Source organism: Archocentrus centrarchus, chromosome 23, assembly GCF_007364275.1.
Source record: "Archocentrus centrarchus isolate MPI-CPG fArcCen1 chromosome 23, fArcCen1, whole genome shotgun sequence".
In the NCBI taxonomy this organism is placed as follows: Eukaryota; Metazoa; Chordata; class Actinopteri; order Cichliformes; family Cichlidae; genus Archocentrus; species Archocentrus centrarchus.
Genome location: NC_044368.1, coordinates 3,145,107 through 3,166,506, shown reverse-complemented (window position 1 = coordinate 3,166,506; position 21,400 = coordinate 3,145,107). Strand labels below are relative to the sequence as shown.

Sequence of the window (21,400 nt, the reverse complement as noted above, 5' to 3'; positions counted from 1 at the left end):
ATGACTGATTCTGTCATCCAGTTCATGAGGACGTAATGAATAATTATGATGATACAAATGTATGGTTTTTTTTTGTTTGTTTGTTTTTTTTGTTTTTGTTTTTTTTGGGGGGGGGGGTGACCTGAATGGTAATTCCAGTTTATTTTAAGCTGCTATCGTGTCTCTATGGGTGATGTAAACAGCCTTTACAAACCATCAGAAGGTAACAGAACAAACTCAAAGTACTAAAACCCAGTGCCCGTGACTGCAGATCTCCAAGAGACCCCAAAACTGTTAAACATCAACGTGCCACCTGGAGAAGATCTTCAGCTAACTGCATTAGCAGCTGGGGACATTGTAACAAAAGCTTTTAGCGGTCAGATCTGATCTTTATATTTTTCCTCCATGATCTGGGGAAGGTGTAACACCACATCTTGGATGGTTAGTCTATTTTTACTTCCACAGCAGGCACTCAGAGACTTTCCGAGTCTGGTATCAGCAGATCTGACTCTTTGCAGCTGCAGTTTCCTTCCTCGTCAGCGGCAGAGCGGCGAGCACAGGAACACCTCCATCCTGTTTTCTTATGGCGTCTTCCATGTTAATAAGCTTGTAGACTAAATGAATACGTCCAAAAACTGAAATGACCGTGGTGGCTTATAAGAAGCCATCTTATTTTCATATTTTTAGATGCTAAGTTCTTAATTTATGCGGCATTTCATGAGTACAGATATTTGTGAAGTTGTATTAAAGGTTTATGTTGCTCAGATTTGTGCTTAAGTGCGGTGTTGATTTAAACCACTTAGTTACAGCTGAGTGGGAATGAGGCTCCGTGGATTAGTGACACTGCGCACTGTCAGCAGCCTTTTCATGGGATCCACTGTTAGTATGAAGATATTGATAACAAAAGATGAAAGCTGGAAAATGTTTCTCACGTGTGTGTGTGTGTGTGTGTTTCAGATTAAGACGACACACAAACACACTTTTGCAGTCACAGCGTGTTTGTTTTTTTAAGGCTAAGCAAAGTTACACTCCAGCACCCAAAATACTTTGAAAAACACACACACTGTAGATCAGTGACGTGCAGTCAGGGGAGGCAGGTGAGGCACGGCCTCACCTGTCATCGTGGAAATATAAAATTAAAAAATAAATTAAATGGTTATATTCATTCAGTGATTTGTATTTTAAAGTTCTTTTCCATTTAACTACACCATTTTTAGATTAGTTTTTTCAAAATCGCTGAATTTTTGCATTTGCCGGTCAAATACTAAGAGACGAACGGTGAGGCACCAGCCCGGCGAGCCGCACCACGTATTGCGCAATCGGTGGTGCGGCTCAGTATAGTCATTGGCAATGACTATAGAGGACCAAAACTGACATAATCAGAAATAAAAGCAGAAATATATATATAGTGTATATATCTTGTTTTTCCTTTTCCTTATACGTGCGTTTTCATCAAGAAATGTATAAATTTTCTTTTTCCTTTTCCTTATACATGCATTTTCATCAAGAAATGTAAATATAGTGTTTTTCCTTTTCTTTACACACACGTTTTCATCAAGAAATGTATAAATTTTCTTTTTCCTTTTCCTTACACATGCATTTTCATCAGGAAATGTATATATTTGTTTTGCCTTTTCCTTATACAAGCCTTTGTTCTTTTTACATTTCCTCGTCCGCTTTTCCTTTACCACATGTATTTCTGCCTGCTCTTTTCCCTTTACCGCTCGTATTTCTGCCTGCTCTTTTTCCTTTTCCGTATGCATTTCTGCCTCATTATGCAAATGAGGAGGGTTGTCTTCTTGCTCCAGCTCCTCTACTATTGGTCAATAAACAGGAAGGAGCAGGATCCATGTGCAGATCGATTGTGCATGCCTGCGCCTTTGGCCATATGTCTATGGCCATGGAGTTTACACAGTCTAATATGGTTTTAGGATATACTATGACATGCAGACAAGTTTTCACGAACAACACGTTCACAACTGGACAAAGGCTACAAATTCTTCATTGAACATTGAACACAGGTACGTGTCTTTGTCTTTTCTAGCTGTTAATTAATAGACTAGGATAGCATTAGTCAATTTGTTTGCTAGCTAACATTACGTGACCTTTCTGTTTTGCAAATAGAACATCTTTAGGCTCTAATCTTGATTAGATCCTTATAGTATAGACTAGGGTTGCCGCCCGTCACGAAAAATACGCAATCGTTTGTTAATTGTAAGTTAAATGTGGTTTCCCGGTGCTGCCTGAGCGTCCTGCAGTTTCGGTTGCCTACAGACAGACACCTGCGCATTTTTTTACTGTCCACGCGCTACTGCACCACGTCCTAAGAAATTAAACTCTTGCAAAGATACAGACGTGAGTAGGAAGATGCTCATCCCAGGCTGAACAGCTTCAGCGAGGATGAAAGGTGCACAGTGAGCCGTCTGATGTCAGGAGATAAACACTGCAGACAAACAGGAACCTAGAAGACCCAGGCAGCAGTCACATTCATTCATCCCCCAGTCATCTAAATGGCTATTTGAAGAACAAGTTATGCTAATAGATTAACAGTAAATAAATAAATATTGTCAAAACATATATATATAAGCCCCCAGCTATTCAAAGATGGTAATGCATTTCTAACATAAGAGTGAATAGTATGTATGTAATAGTATGTACTGCTTTTCATATATGCCCTCTATATTATCTTTATAATAAAATTTTACTATTAAAATTTGCAGCAGCTTGAACTATTAAAGGAGTTATTTTTGCATTACAAACATGTACAGGGAGGTGATTAGTGTGACTGTCATAGTTTGCAAGGTCACATGACATAATGAAATCTATGTTAAAATTGACATATCTCACTTTGCAGATCCTCTTCCAGATCCTCACATCATGGCCAGCAGGGAGAAACTGAAGGACACACGTCCACAACCAGGGATATGCAAGCTGCTGCATGGAGTTGAAGGGGATGAGGAGCTTATCCTCTCAATGAGACAGGGACTTGATCATTTCTATCATGACATCTACATGGATGTCTTCTTCAGTTGAAAACCATGAGGAATTTATTTAGTTTAATGTTGAAATGCAATTGATATGCCTTTCATAAATACATTTTCTCTGCCAATGCAAAATGGACCTAAATTGTGTATGTAATAATATATATATTTTTTACCATCACTGCTCCATGTACAGTGTTTAATATAATTAATAAATGTTTGCAAGAAACTGCCACAAACCTTGTTTCTTTGTTCCACAATGGAAGCTTTAATTTGAGCATTTTTTCTCCTCCATGTGCTCCATTGCCAAATGTGTAAAATGTACAAAAATATGCAATTTAAATGTAAAAGATGTACATATGCATATCACTCAAGACAAGCTATTTACAAAACATTTTACAGAATTCTTCACATCAATTCATTCATTAATAGCTATTTTTTTTTAAAAAAGCACAGGTTAGATGTACAGAGATTTGATTTCCAACACAGCTGCTTGCAGTAATGAATGTTCATCCAAGAAGTGTGAGTTGTAGGGAGGCTCTGACCTGGTTTGTCTCCTCTTACACTGTCACACACTGTCCTCCTCCACAAAGGATTTTAAAACTTGGCCCTCATCTCTCCTGATCGCTCTCCCTCAACAGACACGTATTTCTGTGTCCACTGGAAAATCGTGGAAACTCAAATACCACTAGTTTTTTGTTCGTTATTGGAACAGCATGGCACACTGTAGTAACATCTTGATGACTGACATGCTTGTTAGGTGGGCTGCTGCTGAGAAAGATGGACACAAGAAGAAGGCAAAAAGAAAATTATGAATCACATCAGAACATGGAAATGGTTTGGCATATAGCTTTCAGGTCAATATTTAAAACACTATTCTAAACAACAGTGTTGGAAGATGTCACTGATTTTTACATTAATATAGAAAGTAAACCTTTTAACATTACAGCACTGACAGGCAGCAGTATATATTTTAGCTACCTGTGGCTAAAGTTGATGTTAGCTTACTTTCCAATCAGAGATTGTTTCTTTTATACGCAGATACAGAATGATAAAATGACAATGCTGGATAACATTACCACTGCTAACTAACAAGTACTGTTATTGTTAACCTTACCTTTCGCTATATCATAAAGATGATGAGCATCCGTGAATTTTCCAGGTCTTGTCTCAGACAATTGCAGAAGAATTAAGTCACCTTGCTAGCTTAACTGAAAGCAATACTGTCAGTGATGACTATTTATTGTTTAGTGTAGATATTTTTGAATGAGAGGCTACTGCATTTAGCTGCAGACACGGATAATGAAGCTGACCCATTAGTTCTCCAGATTTTGGAGGAGGTGGCGTGTCGCTTGCACAAGTCTGTACCACACAAGAACTGCTGGGAGACCTGGATATTTGCTGCCCGCTGATGCCTTGGAGTCGTTTTTGCTTGCGAGTGTGTCAGTTACGGATATTGCCGAACTTTTCGGGGCTGCTAAACTGAAGTCAAAGGCGCAGGCATGCACAATCGATCTGCACATGGATCCTGCTCCTTCCTGTTTATTGACCAATAGTAGAGGAGCTGGAGCAAGAAGACAACCCTCCTTATTTGCATAATGAGGCAGAAATGCATACGGAAAAGGAAAAAGAGCAGGCAGAAATACGAGCGGTAAAGGAAAAGCGGACGAGGAAATGTAAAAAGAACAAAGGCTTGTATAAGGAAAAGGCAAAACAAATATATACATTTCCTGATGAAAATGCATGTGTAAGGAAAAGGAAAAAGAAAATTTATACATTTCTTGATGAAAACGTGCGTGTAAAGAAAAGGAAAAACACTATATTTACATTTCTTGATGAAAAACGCGTGTATAAGGAAAAGGAAAAACAAGATATATACACTATATATATATTTCTGCTTTTATTTCTGATTATGTCAGTTTTGGTCCTCCATAAATGACTACTAACTGTGCTGGCATGCTATGCAGTGAGACCGGATTACTTTCCGGTCTCACTGCACTTTTACTATATGAACTAAATTTCCATATTTTAGCTGGTGTATATAATGCACAGTTTATTTTTTGTTTTTTTCATTAACAACTGTATGTGTGTGTAATGCATTCTTGTGTTGAGCGATCATGAAACTGCTGCGAAGAGACACTAGGTGAGGCACGCAGTTCTCGTGCCTCATGGTAGGGGGCGCTGGTGATCCCAGGGACTCTACGACTCCTCGGCGGCAAGCTACCATAAACAGTTAGCAAGGCCAGTTAGTTTTTCCTGTTGCTTGGCCTTATGTTCAACATGGAAGATTACATAACTCAACTGAAAGAATTTTCTAAACTGGACTTTCAATCGAAGCAGAAGATAATAATTAAAGGAAGACCAACACCGGAGCTAAAAGGTTTGCTTCAGACTATGTTAATGTTAAACAAAACAACTGTTGCCAATCAAATGGTGAATAAGCTATATGTTTGTAAATCTGATGTGATGACGTCAGTGCCTCACCAGTCACGACCCTCACCGCACGTCACTGCTGTAGATCTATATCTCTCACACACACACACACACAAAGCCTGTAAGTATCTAATTATGTTTGCTTTGTCTTCTTCTGTTCTGTTTATAGGACACTCATGTTTGTGTCTTTTGCATTAACTGCTTGTGAGAACAGTCTCATTTTTACCTCCTATTTAGTAACAAAGAGCGAACCAACCATCACACTGCGGGGTTTAGATCTGGGGTTTTGGTGAGGGTGTGTGTGTGTGTGTGTATGTGTGTGTGGTCTCCTTGGGGTCACCGCTTTCCAAACCTTATAAGGAAATGTTTCACTTAAGCTGCTGAAAGTGAGCGAGATGACAAATGAGACGTGCTAATGTCTCATTTTTAACATGCCGGCACTTATTCCTCACAGAAGGTGGCAGAAGAATTAGCTCCTCCCACTGGCTGGATATTTTCCTTCTGGCTGTAGTAGTTTTCAGGTGGATGAGGCGAGAAGTTCACTGCATGGCATCCAGCATGGCAGACAACTCCTGAGCAATGACTTGACATCATGTGAGAAACCTCAGTGTGGGCTGTTCCCTCTCTGTGACATCATACAAAGCCAAGAGGAGAACAAATGTGTGAAACAGAGTGTTTATCCCTCATTCTGTGAAACTTTGATCATGTTTAACATGAACATCCCTGTAACAGGATATCTGACAGAAAAGAAGAGAAAGCATCATGGATTCCTTCACCATGTGACATAAATATGCCTCTGAATAAATTACGGCTACTTCAGCTGCTCTGAGCTTTGTTCGAGGTCATTTGTGACTCAGGATGTCATCAGGTCACATGATCGAGGTCATCTCGCTGCGATCTGGAATGATAGAAATCCATGTACAACAAAAGATGTTTGTGTGTTTGGATTTCCTTTGTGTAATATTCATGTAAGCAGCAGTGATAATAAATAAGACACAAACGGCCTCTCTGTGATGAAAAAGCTGTTTGTCATCTCTTCATGCAGCGAGTGAAGTAATTAATAATTAACCAATCACAGCCTCTGTCAGCTGTCCTCTCTGCATCTGAGAACTCTTTTTGTGTCTCAACAGCTGCTCTTTAAATACAGATACGCTCACTTCCTGGGAACTCTTTTCTACACGTGCCCTGCTCAAAAGAGCCTTGGCAGCAGCTGCACACCCTCAGTGACTTATTGTTATTTGGTGCTATATAAATAAAATAGAATTATTGAAATATAATTTAAGTTTTTTGAAAAAAATAAAACAAACATATATTGTCTAAAAATATCCTAAAATGGTTATTTTACATTTACATGAAACAGAATAAAGGAACAAAAATCAAAAAGCTTCAATCAGAGGATGTTTTTCATTTGTGGTTCAAGCATGAAAATGAAAATGGTGCCTCAGAGAGAGGACGGCATCGGTAATGCCCGAATCCCACCAGTCACCTGAGCACTGGCGGTGCAGGATGTGGTCCGTTCAGCCTCCCTCAGATTGCTGTTGAGGTTCTGCTGGAGGTGGGACTGGAAGTGCAGTCCATCCTAAGGCCTGTCCAGCATCTTCCTCCTCCTGATTCAACTCACCGCCAGGTGGTGATCACAGTTCTCGCAGGTACAAAATCACCACCTGCTGACCAATCAGTTCTCTGGAAAACAGGAAGATCCCTCGGACCTCTGCGCATGGATATTAGGGGGTCTTTGTCTCTCCCTGATGAGCATCAGTAAGAATTCTTGGAAGGAACTTTATTCCTCGATTGATTGATTGATTTTTTTCCTGTTGGCTACAATTTATTTGAAAAAATGCCGTTCTATAAGCCTCAGTATATTGATCAGGATAAACATCACACCTCGTTCCTCTCAGGCTGGTTAGCCTAAATGCTAGAGATGTTAGGAAAAGTGAAGCCAGATAAGGCAAAGATCTCCTGGGTACCTTGAACCTGATTGATAGTACACGTCCCGGTTTGTAGCTTAGCTCTTCTCCTCATTTGGCTGCAGATCTGATGATGCAGGAAACACAAAGAATTATGAAGGATTTATTTACTCGCAAGGGAGCTTTTACATTTCAGTGAGACATCATGCAAAAGGCTCGCGGGGGTGGTATCTGGAGCCGTCTTTTATAGGTAAATGGACTAGTTCTTATACAGCACTTTTCTACTCTAGCTGAGCACTCAAAGCACTTTATACAACACGTTTGCATTTACCCATTCATACAAGCACTTCCTTATACAGCTAAGTGTTTACTATCTACACACTGCCTCTCTGACTTCACTTCTCAGCATCAAACACAATGTTCAAGGATAAAGTGCGCTCCTTCGCTGCAACTCATTGCCTATGAAAAAGAAGCAGAATAAGATAGAAAGGAAAGAAACATGCTCTAAATTAGTTTCTACAGGCAGTTAAGCATGACAAAAGCACAATGATTGTAACACTGACTCTCCAGCAGCCCACCTGAGGACTCCAAGAAGGCTGCGTACTCTGAGCTGATATAGAAATGAAAAAGAAAGCGTGCATGACTGACGGATGAACAACCCACTCCTGTCTGTGTCTCTCCGTCAGGTACAACTACCACGGCATTGATCTGAACAGAAACTTCCCGGATGCTTTCGCTCGAGGTCAGCAGGTTGAGGAGAAGGACCGCGAAGCTGAGGTTGGTCTCAGTTTAGAATAAGACAGTATTTTTAAGTTTCCTCCATCATTAGGATGTTGCTGTGTGATGTGTTTCAGGTCCGAGCTGTGATTGGCTGGTTGAGGACGGAGAGTTTTGTTCTCTCTGCAAACCTTCATGGAGGTGCTGTGGTGGCCAGTTACCCTTATGACAACGGAGGTAAGCACCCACACGCTGTTGTTTCGCAGTCTGACTCCAACTTTAGGTTAAACAACAGCATAAAAAGACTAAACTTGGTGGTCCACAACAATCTCATGCTTTTGGGTACTTTCTGTATATTTTTTTTAATTGTTTTTGGAGCTTTTTGATTCCTTCATATCAGTGTGTGAAACAGACTGCAAGAAAGGAAACAGGCTCTTAGACCCACCAGACAAATATACAATTACAGAGAGTCGTTATTCACTGTGTGATAAATGAAGTGCATATCTTTGGCCTTGTGTCCTGCATCGGGAATATTTAGAATATATTCAAAGATGATGCAGCTGGAGCTTAAATTAACCCAGGAATATAAGAATAGTTCAGGAGCCTGCAGGTCTATCATAGAAAGAGGACATACAACTGTGCCCCTCATAGTGACCTCTGGGGGGGCTGTTTGGTCCGTGTACGACCATAGTGAGAGCTTGCTTCACATTGTTGGCAGTAGGTCATTCCTGATGGCTGCCCTCATTCTGTTCATCATTTTCATAGAAAACGATTCGAGGAGTTTCAGGGTGGGTGGACTCAGGATGAACTTTCTGCTACATGGAGCCACTGCGCATGAAGCAGCAGGGATTATGAGTGACCGCAGCCTTCAAATCTGAGGCCATGGTTCTCAGCCAGGAAAGGGGAGAAGTTCAAGTCTTATGAGACTGACAGACAAATCGGTGTTGTATCCGTATGTTGTGGTGAGGCGAGTGAAGATGTTGTTTTAAGAGATTTGCTCCTCTCCTCACCTCATGGTCACGAGCTCTGGGTGGGGACTGAAGGAATAAAATGGAAATGAGCTTCCTCCTCAGCGTGGCCGGGCTCTCCCTTAGAGATGGGGTGAGGAGCTCCATCGTTAGGGAGGGGCTCGGAAAAGAGCATCTGCTCCTCCACATCGAAAAAATAAAACAGACGAATTTTATTGTTATTATCCACATTAAAAATAAACACAGCACTTTTCATCATGCAGTGAAATTATTATTTTTTACAGTCTCAAAAAATTAAAATGAAATTAAAGACATGAATTACAAAGACCTGCACTTAAAAACCTTAGTTGGAGGAACCAGTTGAGGTGGTTCAGTCACCTGACTAGGATACCTGGATGCTTCCTAAGTGAGGGGTTTACGCAGATCTGGATAAGCCACAGAAAATAGATCATAGAGATTTCTCACTGTTAAAAACCTCGTTCACTTGTTTTAGAAGAAGAAAGAAAAGAGACTCTACATCTTGAGCAAATTTGATTTATTCTGAAAAACAAATTTGGGTCATTTGAAGAAATCTGGCACCTCTTAATCTCCTATTTAAACACCTAAAATTATTTAAATCCTGTTCTTCAGATGTTTATGGGGAGCACTTAAATCAGGGGCTTAAAGTTTGTTTGTTTTGTATTTTTATTGTTTGCTTTTGTTTATTTCGATTGCAAAATGAAGAAAAGGAAGTATGTTTACCAAGATAAGGAGATTCATAACTTCTCAGTATAACTATTTGAATGAAAACAGTCATTTAGAGAGAGCTACTGCATCCTCTGCTGGCACCGCCTCAACTTAAACAGTCTGCAAACTCACAGACGGAAAACTTTGGGTGGCGCGACGGCTGCTGGAAACAAAATAATTCCTCATGAACAGTCTGAGAATAAAGCTGGTAGAAAAAAAAAAAACAGCATTCAACATGTAAATGTTTAAAAAAAGTTTTCACGTTCTTTGCAAACAAAGTATTTCTCAGATGTGAGGGGGAAAAAAAGGGAACACAAACACCAACCACAGGTGTCTGCTTTGATCATTTTAACAGGTAGCGAGCTGATGGGTGGGGCTAGCATCACCCCCGATGATGACGTGTTCATTCACCTGGCCAAGGAGTACTCCCATAACCACGCCTCGATGCACCAAGGTAACCTGTGTGTGGACAGCATGCCATTCCAGGAGGGCATCACCAACGGATTTCAGTGGTACCGTCTGGAAGGTCAGCAAGTCAGCCTGAGCACGGCCTACGAAACCAGCAGCTGGTTAGCTTAGCTTATGCAAAGACTGGAATGATAATATGGGGTTTGTGGCGCTGCAGAAAACTTGCTTTAGATTAGCACTGTTGTACATCCTCTCTGCGTCCGTAAGAATTAAGAGGGTACGAAATGTACCACCTCAGACTTAAGGTCTCAGTTAGCATGTTAAATATTAAAGTTCATGATATTACAATTGGAAACAGACTGAAGAAGGGCTGCAGGAGAAAGCCTCTTGTCTCTAAAAGAGCATGGCAGCTCGGCTTAGGTTTGTGTGGCACCTGGGTGTAGATAGAGGTAGAGAAATAGATGCCCCCCCATTTAATTTTTACTCTATAAAAAGGACACATTTGCTTGGGACAAATACTATTGCTCTTTTTGTTACTGTCAAATCATCTAAATGTGTGTTTTGGGTTGATATGTAGTTCCGCCAGCAGGGGGTGCTTGGTGCCTAACGCATTAGCAGCTGACGGCCAGAAGAAGAAGGCTAGTCAGTTGTAATGGCAGACTTTACACCGAGTGCGCTCCGAGAGTAAACCTTTCTCTGTATTTCCACAGTGTCTGGAAAAAAAATAAATATGTTGCACGGGATCTGACTAGGCCCATCATTTCCGTCTGTGCTACATATTTTGGCGAGCCACAGCCAGGAGGTGGCGCTAGTGAGTCACAACACCACCAGCCGCCCCTCCTTCCCAAGAGACGAACCTCCCTCAATCAGTCAAAGATGGAAAAGGTGCAACCTCTGCGAGACCAAGTGAGTGCAGCTTTGTGGCAGCTGGAGAGAGAGCCTCTCGTGGACGTCTGCAGGCGATTGAAATGTTCCGGCTTAGACAGCGGAGGCCTTCCCAGCCAAACCAAGAGGACACTCATCAAGATGGCAGAAGGCGTGTTTGATGAGATTGAGGAAGCTCAAGAAGTGGATGAAGTGGAACAGTTCTACACAGACATAGCCACATACATCCAGAGTTTAAGTGGAAATGAGTGTCAGTCATCTGAGAAACCCCTATCAGAGGAGTCTGTGCCAAAGAAAGACCCTGAGAATGTCAGGTTGTGCGCCACTCCACTGAAGACTACAGATTCTCCACCCAAAACCCAGCCAGAGCCAACACGAACTCTGCAAGAGGTAACCTTGAGGAGGGAGTTTAAAATCTGTGGGCAGATTGGAGAGCAGGGACAGAGGGATAAATTATCCTATCTCAGCTTAGTCCGCCAAATTGAAATGGGGGTTGAGAGAGGACACTCAGAGGCTGAAGTAGTTGAAGCAGTAATCAGGGCTATTACCCCAGGAATGCCTCTAAGAGATATGCTGGAGATAAAGCGTGGGCTGACCCTCAGTAAAATGCTCACTATATTAAAGGGTCACTACAAGGTAGACAGTCCCACAGAACTTTACCATCAGCTCCTCAACATCTCCCAAGAGCCCAGAGAAACTGCCCTAAATTTTGTATTTCGTGCCATTGAGCTAAAAGATAAACTGTTATGGAAGGTAGCAAACGAAGAGACTGATGAACTGTACAGCAGAGCCACCATCCAGCGCAAGTTTCTACGTTCTATTGAAACCGGGTTGCTCAGTGATTCAATAAAGTATCAGTTACTTCCTCTTCTTCACAACATAAGCATAACAGATGAAGAACTGATAGAGAGAGTCAACGAAGCTTCAAAGTTGGAAGGTGAAAGACTTGAGAAACGTAAAAGGTCAACTGCAGCCAAGATTCCCAAGGTGCAAGAGCTCCAAACAGAATGCCAGGTCACTCCGACGTCCACTCAGAGCTCCACCGTGTCCAAAGATTCTCTTACTGCAGTGGCTGTGAAGACAGTTAAAGGGAAAGAGACTAAGTCGGACAGCCCGAACACACAGCAGATTATAGAAGAGCTGCGCAAAGAAATGAAACAGATGTTTGCGGCTGCTCTGGAAACCAGTTCACGCCCTATGCAACCAAAACAGCGAGAGAGAGGCTGTAGAAAGTGCAGAGAAGAAGGAAAAGGAGAAAACTGTTCGCACTGTTTCAAATGTGGGCGAGAGGGCCACTACTCTCGTGGATGCCGAACACCAAGACAGCCGTCGGGAAACGGAGAGGGACTGCTGAGATGGGACCATCAGTAGTCCAAAACCACGTGTCCCAAAACAAACAGTCGAGACCAGCACCAGCCCCGAAGGAGACACCTAGTGCCTCATCAGCAGTAACTGAAGTTCACTACCTTCCCCCCCGACGTCAGTCACGTTTGGTGAGTCTGGTAGGAAGAAGATGCATGGTGAACTGTTTCATGGACAATCATTCAGTCAAAGCATTGTGGGATACAGGTGCACAGTCCAGCATAGTGAATGACACCTGGCGGCGAAACAATCTTCCCCACACAGTTATTCGGCCCATTTCAGAACTGTTAGAGGATGAGACGCTGACAGTTTTTGCCGCTAATGACACGCCCATCCCCTACATTGGCTGGATAGAAGTCAATTTCAGACTAGATAATGACTCTTCCCAAGTAAATAATCTACAAGTCCCGATATTAGTATCAAGTGACCCAGCTGTAGCCAGTGACCCCATCATTAGCTATAATGTTATAGAGGCTATTGTCAACAAGAAAGATGGAAGTACAAAAGATGGAAGGAAACAGCTTGCACACAAAGTGAGTAAAGCCTTTGAAATAACTGTGAAAACGGCACACAACATGGTCAAGCTGGTACAGAACAGCAGCAAAGATTCAGAGACTGGTGTGGTATGTACAGGAGTCAAGAGAGTGCCCTTACCAGCTAACCAAGTCACAGTAGTCTACCTGCGGGCACATGTTAGTCCACAAGCCAGAGGTCAACACATGCTCTTCTCACCAGATATGCCAGACCCACCACCCGAGGGCATAATTTATCATGAGGTACTTCTACAAATCCCAGAGAGAAAAGTGCCATATGTGCCCATCCCAGTGACTAACACAACAAGCCACACCACCTACTTGGAGAGCCGTAAGGTGATTGGACACCTCGAGCCAGTTAAGACAGTCTATGCAGCAACCGTGGAGACAAAGGTAAATGAACTGACACAAGAACCCAAAAGCAGTGCAGCGCTCAAGTCACCTGAGCCAGAGAACGTGTATGGAAACAGGCCAGAGTCATGGGACCCACCTGTTGATCTCCAGCACCTAAGTCCAGGTCAGCAGGCAGCGGTAAGAGAGGTGCTGAGAGAGGAATGTGAGGCTTTTGCATTTGATAGCGATGATGTGGGCCAGATACCATCTCTGAGGATGCACATCACCCTCCATGATCCAAGCCCAGTGCAAAAGACCTACATGTCTGTCCCAAAGCCCCTGCACAAAGAGGTGAAGGAGTATTTGCAAGACCTGCTTAACAAAGGCTGGATCACACCATCACGATCCCCCTACTCATCACCTGTGGTGTGTGTCCGGAAACAGGATGGTAGTCTCCGCCTCTGCTGTGACTTCAGAGAGCTCAATCGCAAGTCAGTTCCAGACCGCCACCCGATACCCAGGATTCAGGACATGTTGGATGCGCTGGGTGGGAGCTCATGGTTCTCAGTTTTGGACCAAGGAAAGGCGTACCACCAGGGTTTCCTGGATGAAGAAAGCCGCCCGTTGACAGCCTTCATCACACCCTGGGGGCTTTATGAATGGGTGCGCATCCCTTTTGGGCTGAGCTCCGCACCTGCAGAGTTCCAGAGGAGCATGGAACATTGTTTGGCTGGCCTCAGAGACACTATCTGCCTCCCATACCTGGACGACAATCTTGTGCACAGCGATAGTTTCGAGAACCACCTAGAGCACATCCGCCTTGTCCTCCAGCGGTACAAGGAGCATGGTGTTAAGTTGACCCCGAAGAAGTGTGAACTGTTTAAGTCGAGTGTAAAGTTTCTGGGTCGGTTGGTAACAGGAGAAGGCTATACCATGGACCCAGCGGAGTTGGCTCCAGTAAGGGCTCTAAAGGAGAAGACACCGGCCACTGTTGGAGAAGTACGTCAGATGCTTGGTTTTCTGTCTTATTATAGACCCTTCATCCCCAACTTCTCTCGTGTGGCCCAGCCACTGTACAGCCTGCTTAGTCCGCCAGCCCCTGAAACCAACTCTACAGCCTCACCAGCAGATAAGCACAAAGGAGGAGAGAAGAAAAATAGAGGCCACTTACCTTCACGCACACCTGTCCAGTGGACCAGCTCCCACCAGGAAATACTGAGTCAGCTTGTAGACGCTCTTACACGGCCTCCTGTCCTCGGATACCCTGATTTCACCCAGCCCTTCGTGTTACACTGTGATGCTTCACAAGTTGGTTTGGGTGCTGTGTTATACCAGCGACAGGAAGGAAAAATGAGAGTGATAGGCTATGGCTCCCGCACCCTAAGTCCAGCAGAGAAAAAGTACCACCTGCACTCTGGCAAATTGGAGTTTTTGGCGCTGAAGTGGGCCATTTGTGAACGTTTCCGGGATTACTTGTATCATGCCCCATCCTTTGTGGTATACACAGACAACAACCCGCTGACGTATGTGCTCACTACTGCAAAACTCAATGCCACAGGCCACAGATGGGTTGCAGAGTTGGCTGATTATAACTTCACCATACGTTATCGTCCAGGCAAGACCAACACCGATGCAGATGGGCTGTCGCGGATGCCGCTGGACATAGACGACTACATGAGTCACTGCACAGTGGAGGTCAGTCAAGAAGTATTAAGTGCATCCATAGAAGTGGTGGCAATAGAAAAGAACGACCCCTGCCAAGGCATTGGAGTCGTCCAGGCCAGTGCTCTTGAGCTGGTAAAAGACCAGAACAGCAATCAGCCTTTTACCCCAGAACAGATCCGCAGAGCACAACAGGAAGATGAAGTCCTGGCAAGAGTCCTCTGGTACAAGTCCCAGAACCAAAGACCGAGGAGAATTGAGGTGAAAGCAGAACCACCTGCTGTAGCTACACTACTTAAGCAGTGGTTAAAGCTTCAGGTAGACCGAGATGGCATTCTGCGCCGGTATACTTCTCGTCGAGAGCAGTTGCTGATCCCCAAATCTTATCGTCCATTGGTCTTTAAGGAACTGCACCAAGAGATGGGCCACTTAGGAGTGGAAAGGACATTAGACCTCATTCGAGAAAGGTTCTACTGGCCTCAGATGAGTAAAGACGTGGAACACTTTGTCACCAAAGAATGCGAATGCCTCAAGAAGAAGAAGCCGAGTAAGCAGACCCGTGCACCTCTGACACCGATCCATACTACCTACCCATTCCAGCTTGTGTCTATAGACTTCCTGCACCTGGAAAAGTGCAAGAACGGATATGAGTACATATTGGTCATCATGGATCACTTCACGAGGTTTGCCCAGGCTTATGCTACAAAGAACAAGGCAGCTAAAACAGTCGCTGACAAGCTCTTCAACGACTTTGCGCTCAAGTTTGGTTTCCCAACCAAATTGCATCACGACTTGGGCAAAGAGTTTGACAACAAGCTGATGGCAAGGTTAAAGGAACTGTCTGGCATCCAGGGCTCACACACGACACCCTACCATCCACAGGGTAACGGTCAAGTGGAAAGATTCAACCGAACCCTATTGTCCATGCTACGTACCCTGGAGGACAAGGAAAAAGATGATTGGAAAGAGTCGCTAGCGAAAGTTGTACATGCGTACAATTGTACAAAGAGCGAGGCAACAGGCTACGCACCCTATCACCTGATCTTCGGACGTTCACCACGCTTGCCCATTGATCTGCTGTTTAGTCTAAAGAAGGATGAAAGTCATCTTGATTATGATGACTATGTGGACTGCTGGAAGAAGAGAATGCAGGAGGCATATGCAATTGCTGCCAGGACTGCTAATAAAGAGGCAGCTCGAGGAAAGGCCTATTATGACAAGAAAGTTCAAGGGAGAGATCTTCAACCCGGTGATAGAGTGCTCCTCCGGAACCTCACTCCTAGGGGTGGCCCAGGGAAGATCCAGTCCTACTGGGAGAACCACGTCTACAAAGTGAAGGAGAGGAAAGCTGATGACAATCCTGTCTACCAGATCAGTCCTGAAAACGGTAAAGGAAGAGATAAGGTAGTGCACAGGAACCTCCTGCTCCTGTGTGACTTCCTTCCCCTTGAAACAACGCCAGCGAAGACTGTTCATCTGCAGAGAGACTCTCAGACTGTTACAAGGAGAAGGTCACCACCAGCACATGGACCACAGCAGCAGCCAGAGGACAGCGACACTTCAGATGACGACTACAGTGGTACCTATCAGGGGTACCTCAGACCCGCTCCAGGGAGAACACAGAGGCACACTTCACTAAACCCCTTGGTGGAACCCTTCCAGCCTCAACGAAGTCATCAGGAAACAGCAGAGTTGCCACCGCAGAGTGACAAGGATGTATCCCTGCAGGTCGGAGTCCCTCAACAAAGTCGTCAGGAAGCAGAGGAGTTGCCACTGCAGAGTGACAAGGATGCATCCATGCAGATCGGAGTCCCTGAACCTGACCTTGACAGGTTGGGGAGTGGTGAGTCAGAGACAGATGTTCCAGCTGGAGTTGGAGGTGAGACAGAGACTGTAAGACAGCGGCCTCACCGGTCAAGACAACAGCCAACGATGCTGAGTTATGACACGTTAGGTCAGCCGACTTTGGTTCAAAGACACTGTAAGATAATTAAGACTCAGGCTATTGAGACAAGGGCCTTTTGGAGACCCTGGGCTGTTGGACTGTGTTAAAGACACTATTGACTTTGTGATTTGAACTGAAATGTCAGGAGACATTTAATTTTGTGGGGGAGAGTGTGGCACCTGGGTGTAGATAGAGGTAGAGAAATAGATGCCCCCCCATTTAATTTTTACTCTATAAAAAGGACACATTTGCTTGGGACAAATACTATTGCTCTTTTTGTTACTGTCAAATCATCTAAATGTGTGTTTTGGGTTGATATGTAGTTCCGCCAGCAGGGGGTGCTTGGTGCCTAACGCATTAGCAGCTGACGGCCAGAAGAAGAAGGCTAGTCAGTTGTAATGGCAGACTTTACACCGAGTGCGCTCCGAGAGTAAACCTTTCTCTGTATTTCCACAGTGTCTGGAAAAAAAATAAATATGTTGCACGGGATCTGACTAGGCCCATCATTTCCGTCTGTGCTACATTTGCAAAGTTTTATTTGAATCAAACAACAAGACTTCAGGAATAATTTCATTTGGAAAACATTGGAGAGCTTTGTCCATAATGCACATCAGCATTAAACCAACTGTCAGCACAGTGGTAGAGCTCTGATGATCTGGTCACCTTGCAGTCATTGAGTTGACCATGAACTCTTCTGTGTGAGGCCATCTGTGCAGCAGATAAAGCCGGGCAGCAGGACAGTGATCCCAAGCACAGCAGCAAATTTACAACAGAACGAGTGCATAAATGAATGCTACAAACATCCATGAACTGAGGCAATGTTGTAAAGAAGAGTGGGCCAAAATGCATCCACAGCGATGTGACAGCCTGAGGAAATCATACAGAAAAACATTCCTTCAAGTTATTGCTGCAAAATGTGCTTCTACAAGCTGCTAAACCGGCGGGTGCACTTAGTTTTTCACAGGACTGCACAGAGTCCTGTGAAAATCCTTTTTAACACAACTGTACAAAAGCAAGTTTTACAGGTTCTCTATTTTCACTCTTTGAGTTTCTATTGCAGTTGTTTCGTCAAACTGAAGACCTTAACCAAAGCAGCTACACAGCTGCAGCTGTTCAAATGGCCCAAGATAATGGGGTGGGAGGTGGACACAGGACACAGGAAATACTTTGACACTCATCACTTTAGTTTCATTAAAATACCATAAATCCAAAGAGAAGAGAGTCCTGGACATTAAAGGCTCATGAGTGACACCTAAAGAATCACTTCTACAAAATCCCCTTAAATCTCAAAATAACTGTCTCACATTAAACTGTTTTTAATGTGTAAAAAACTGAATTTTTGGCTGGTTGACAGATTATTACCCCAGCTTAACTTCTGCAGTAGAAACAACCAGAGTCTCTGTGAACTCTTTTATTAATCATCATGAATTTTTTCCTTCGTGGAGCTGAAACTGGTTACAGGAGCCTTTAGAAACTCCTGCAGGTTAAACGGGGCCAAACAAAGGCTCCGAATCACATCAAATAAACAAAAACTCTCCATAGCTGAGCAGCAATAAGACTACAGACAACCCAGACTGCATCTCTCACAAACAAAAACATGAGACTGCCTGCAGTTTTTCAAACATAAATTTCATGTAAAAATAATTGCCTTGTATTTCTGAAGCCAGAAACCCGATGAGGAGCTGCAGGCTGCTCGGCGGTCACGCTGCCTGCTCTGGTGTCGTCCTGCAGAAACCTGATCGCTCTAACCTTTTCACGTATGTGGGAACTGTACGCGGCTCGAGGGGTTCGTTCAGTTGTCACGATGGAGATTTGATTGTGGTTCGCGCATTCATTAGAAACAAGCAGAGAGCCTATTTTACAGTCCTCCTCCTCCTCGCTTTTCTGTCCAACAGAAACCAGGATACCGATGCATTTAAACACCTTATCTGAACCTTCGTCATGTGTTCAGACTGTAATGGCTGAGATGGTGCAAAATCAAGACATAAAGATGATCAAATACCTGTTAGGGTAGCATTTAAAGAGATATAATTTATGTAAACAAAACAGGATACTAACCTCCTAATTATATTCTGACTGCACTTCATTATCATTCAGTATGTATGTTTATGAGCAACTTGAGAAGTTGCCATTGCTGTGGAGCTCGCAGACTTTGAAATGCCTTAAAACTGACGAGTAAAATCTTAAAATCAGTCCTAGATGGCACTGGAGAAAAGCCAGAGTGAGGGCGATGTGATGTGGTGTGCTAAATCACAGCAGAGCAGAAACAACATTGTCTTCTGACAGTTAATGGACCAAAAGGTTTAACTGATACTGAAAATAGTCTGAATGTGTGTGATTGTGTGCATCAGGTGGGATGCAGGATTACAACTACGTGTGGGGGCAGTGTTTGGAGATTACTCTGGAACTGTCCTGCTGCAAGTATCCCCCAGCCGAAGAGCTTCCTTCTTTGTGGAGCAACAACAAAAATGCTCTGCTGGCCTACATCCAGCAGGTCCACCTGGGTCAGTACCCCATCTCTACTGAACTCTACTGTTGGACCAACCAGTATTAATACTCAGTAATCACCTGGAATGTGGTGTGTTTAGGTGTCAAAGGTCAAGTGTTCGATGGCTCGGGTGTGCCGGTGCAGAATGCAGTGGTGGAGGTCAGAGGTCGCAAGAATATATGTCCATTCAGAACCAACCAACACGGGGAATACTACCGACTGCTGTTGCCGGGAAACTACACTTTCACAGTAAGCCTTTAAATCACAGTGCATCTATTTTAATAGAGATTTTTTTTCAGCATGTAACTTACTGTTCAACCTGAAGAAACATGAAATGCAGGCATTATAAAAAGATGGATGGCCAGCATTATTCTATTATTTAATCAGTATTCTAAACTGACCCCACTTCTTAGCTGATTTATCACCTCAGTATAGACTTTTAAGAAGTTATGGACTCAAAGTAAAAAAAGACAGTGAAGTAGGGTATGCTCATGGTTGGGCCGCCCATGTGATTGACAACTTGTTGTTGGAGTGTCAAATGGACCTCACTAACCAAAGGTGACTGAGTCCATTTTTCGACAGCTGTTCAAAAGTAATTACACTTTTTTGCTTATGTATTTCAATTCCATTTTATTTAAATAGCACCAATTCATAACAGCAGTTGCCTCAAGGCACTGTATAGAGAAAACCCAACAATCAGACGACCCCCAGTGAGCAGCACTTGGTGACTTGGTTTTGTTGGGTTTTCTCTGTGTTATTGCAGGGTCTTTATCTTACAGTGTAAAGCTTGTTGTGATTTGGTGGTATATAAATAAAACTCAGTTGACTTGAACTGAATCTGCATAGTAATGAAGATGTATGCAGTGTTTTCTAATAATATTGTCTTGTCTCCCCTCTATCAGGTGACATATCCTGGTCACGAGGTTTTGACAGAGACTCTTAATGTCCCATACGGTCCAGATCAATACTCTGCCCTTAAACACAACTTCCTGTTACAACGCAAAGCCAGAGCCACTGCCTGGGCCTTGGCTAGCACCACCCAAACTGACACCACCCCTACCTGTAACTACACTTTACAAGAAAAAGCAGGAGGAGCGATGACCGGACCCACGTGGAGCAGCCTGGCTATGGGGCTCAGTCTGGCGGCGGTGCTGCGGTCGCTGATCGACTGAAGTGAAATTGCTAGAAGGAGTTTGCAGGTTCAATTCTTGTCAACACCAAACCAAACACGAACAACAAAACAGAAATATGATGTCAACCGGACACTTCTGAAAAGACACATGAAGTCTGGAGTTTGGGTTTACCCCCCCCTGACACCAGCTTTGCTGCAACCCAGAAATCTAATCTGGAGGCAGTCAGACGAACCGCAGTGGAGAAAACCGTGATGGTCACAGCAGACAGAGCAGCAGCCAGGTTCATAAGCACAGAAGCTGCAGACTTCTCACAGGGATAACAGACCTTTTCTGCAGAATACACTTTGACATGTAGTAGTAGGATAAGCACCAGGTTAAAAGATAAAATATTATGAGTCTTTATGTTATATGCTAACCAAAGAGCCCAAAAAGATCCCAAAAGACCTGAATGGCTGGTTTAAGATAATTAATGGGTGGTGCTATTTTTCAAGTTGGGTGATATTAAACCAGTACAGAATATGAGACAAGGTAATGGTAGGAGCTCCATGTGGATGTCAAACAGTAGAAAATGTAGAAGTTGTGGTTTAAAAATGGCGTTTCTGTTGCAGTATCTGCTCCATATACCGTATTTTTCGGACTATAAGCCGCTACTTTTTTCCCACGTTTTGAACCATGCGGCTTATAGCCCGGTGCGGCGTTTCTGTGGATTTTTCTTTAACCACCAGGGGGCTCTTTAGCAGGATATGAATCATGGGACGTCAAAGTTGGAAATCAAAGAAGAAAGCGCCAACAAGTGCTAGCAGCAGGCACAAAAGAGATTTTTTTCAAACTCCCTCATCATGGAAACCACAAAAAGAACTTCCTATGATGCCGCTTTTAAGTTGAGGGCTATCGACCTGGCACTACAGGAGGGAAATAGAGCCGCTGCACGTAAGCTCGG

The 21,400-nt window shown here is 43.6% G+C and overlaps 1 protein-coding gene across 1 annotated transcript in view; it reads left to right on the top strand.

The window, feature by feature from the left end:
- Nucleotides 1–21,183, top strand: part of cpm (carboxypeptidase M) — a 35,961-nt gene extending 14,778 nt beyond the window's left edge. The window contains exons 5-10 of the mRNA XM_030720213.1: nt 7,987–8,077; nt 8,155–8,254; nt 10,067–10,237; nt 19,191–19,343; nt 19,428–19,576; nt 20,230–21,183. Coding sequence (XP_030576073.1) covers nt 7,987–8,077; nt 8,155–8,254; nt 10,067–10,237; nt 19,191–19,343; nt 19,428–19,576; nt 20,230–20,499 — 934 coding nt within the window. The 3' untranslated portion in view covers nt 20,500–21,183. The remainder of the gene's footprint in view (nt 1–7,986; nt 8,078–8,154; nt 8,255–10,066; nt 10,238–19,190; nt 19,344–19,427; nt 19,577–20,229) is intronic.
- The last annotated feature ends 217 nt before the right edge of the window (nt 21,184–21,400 follow it).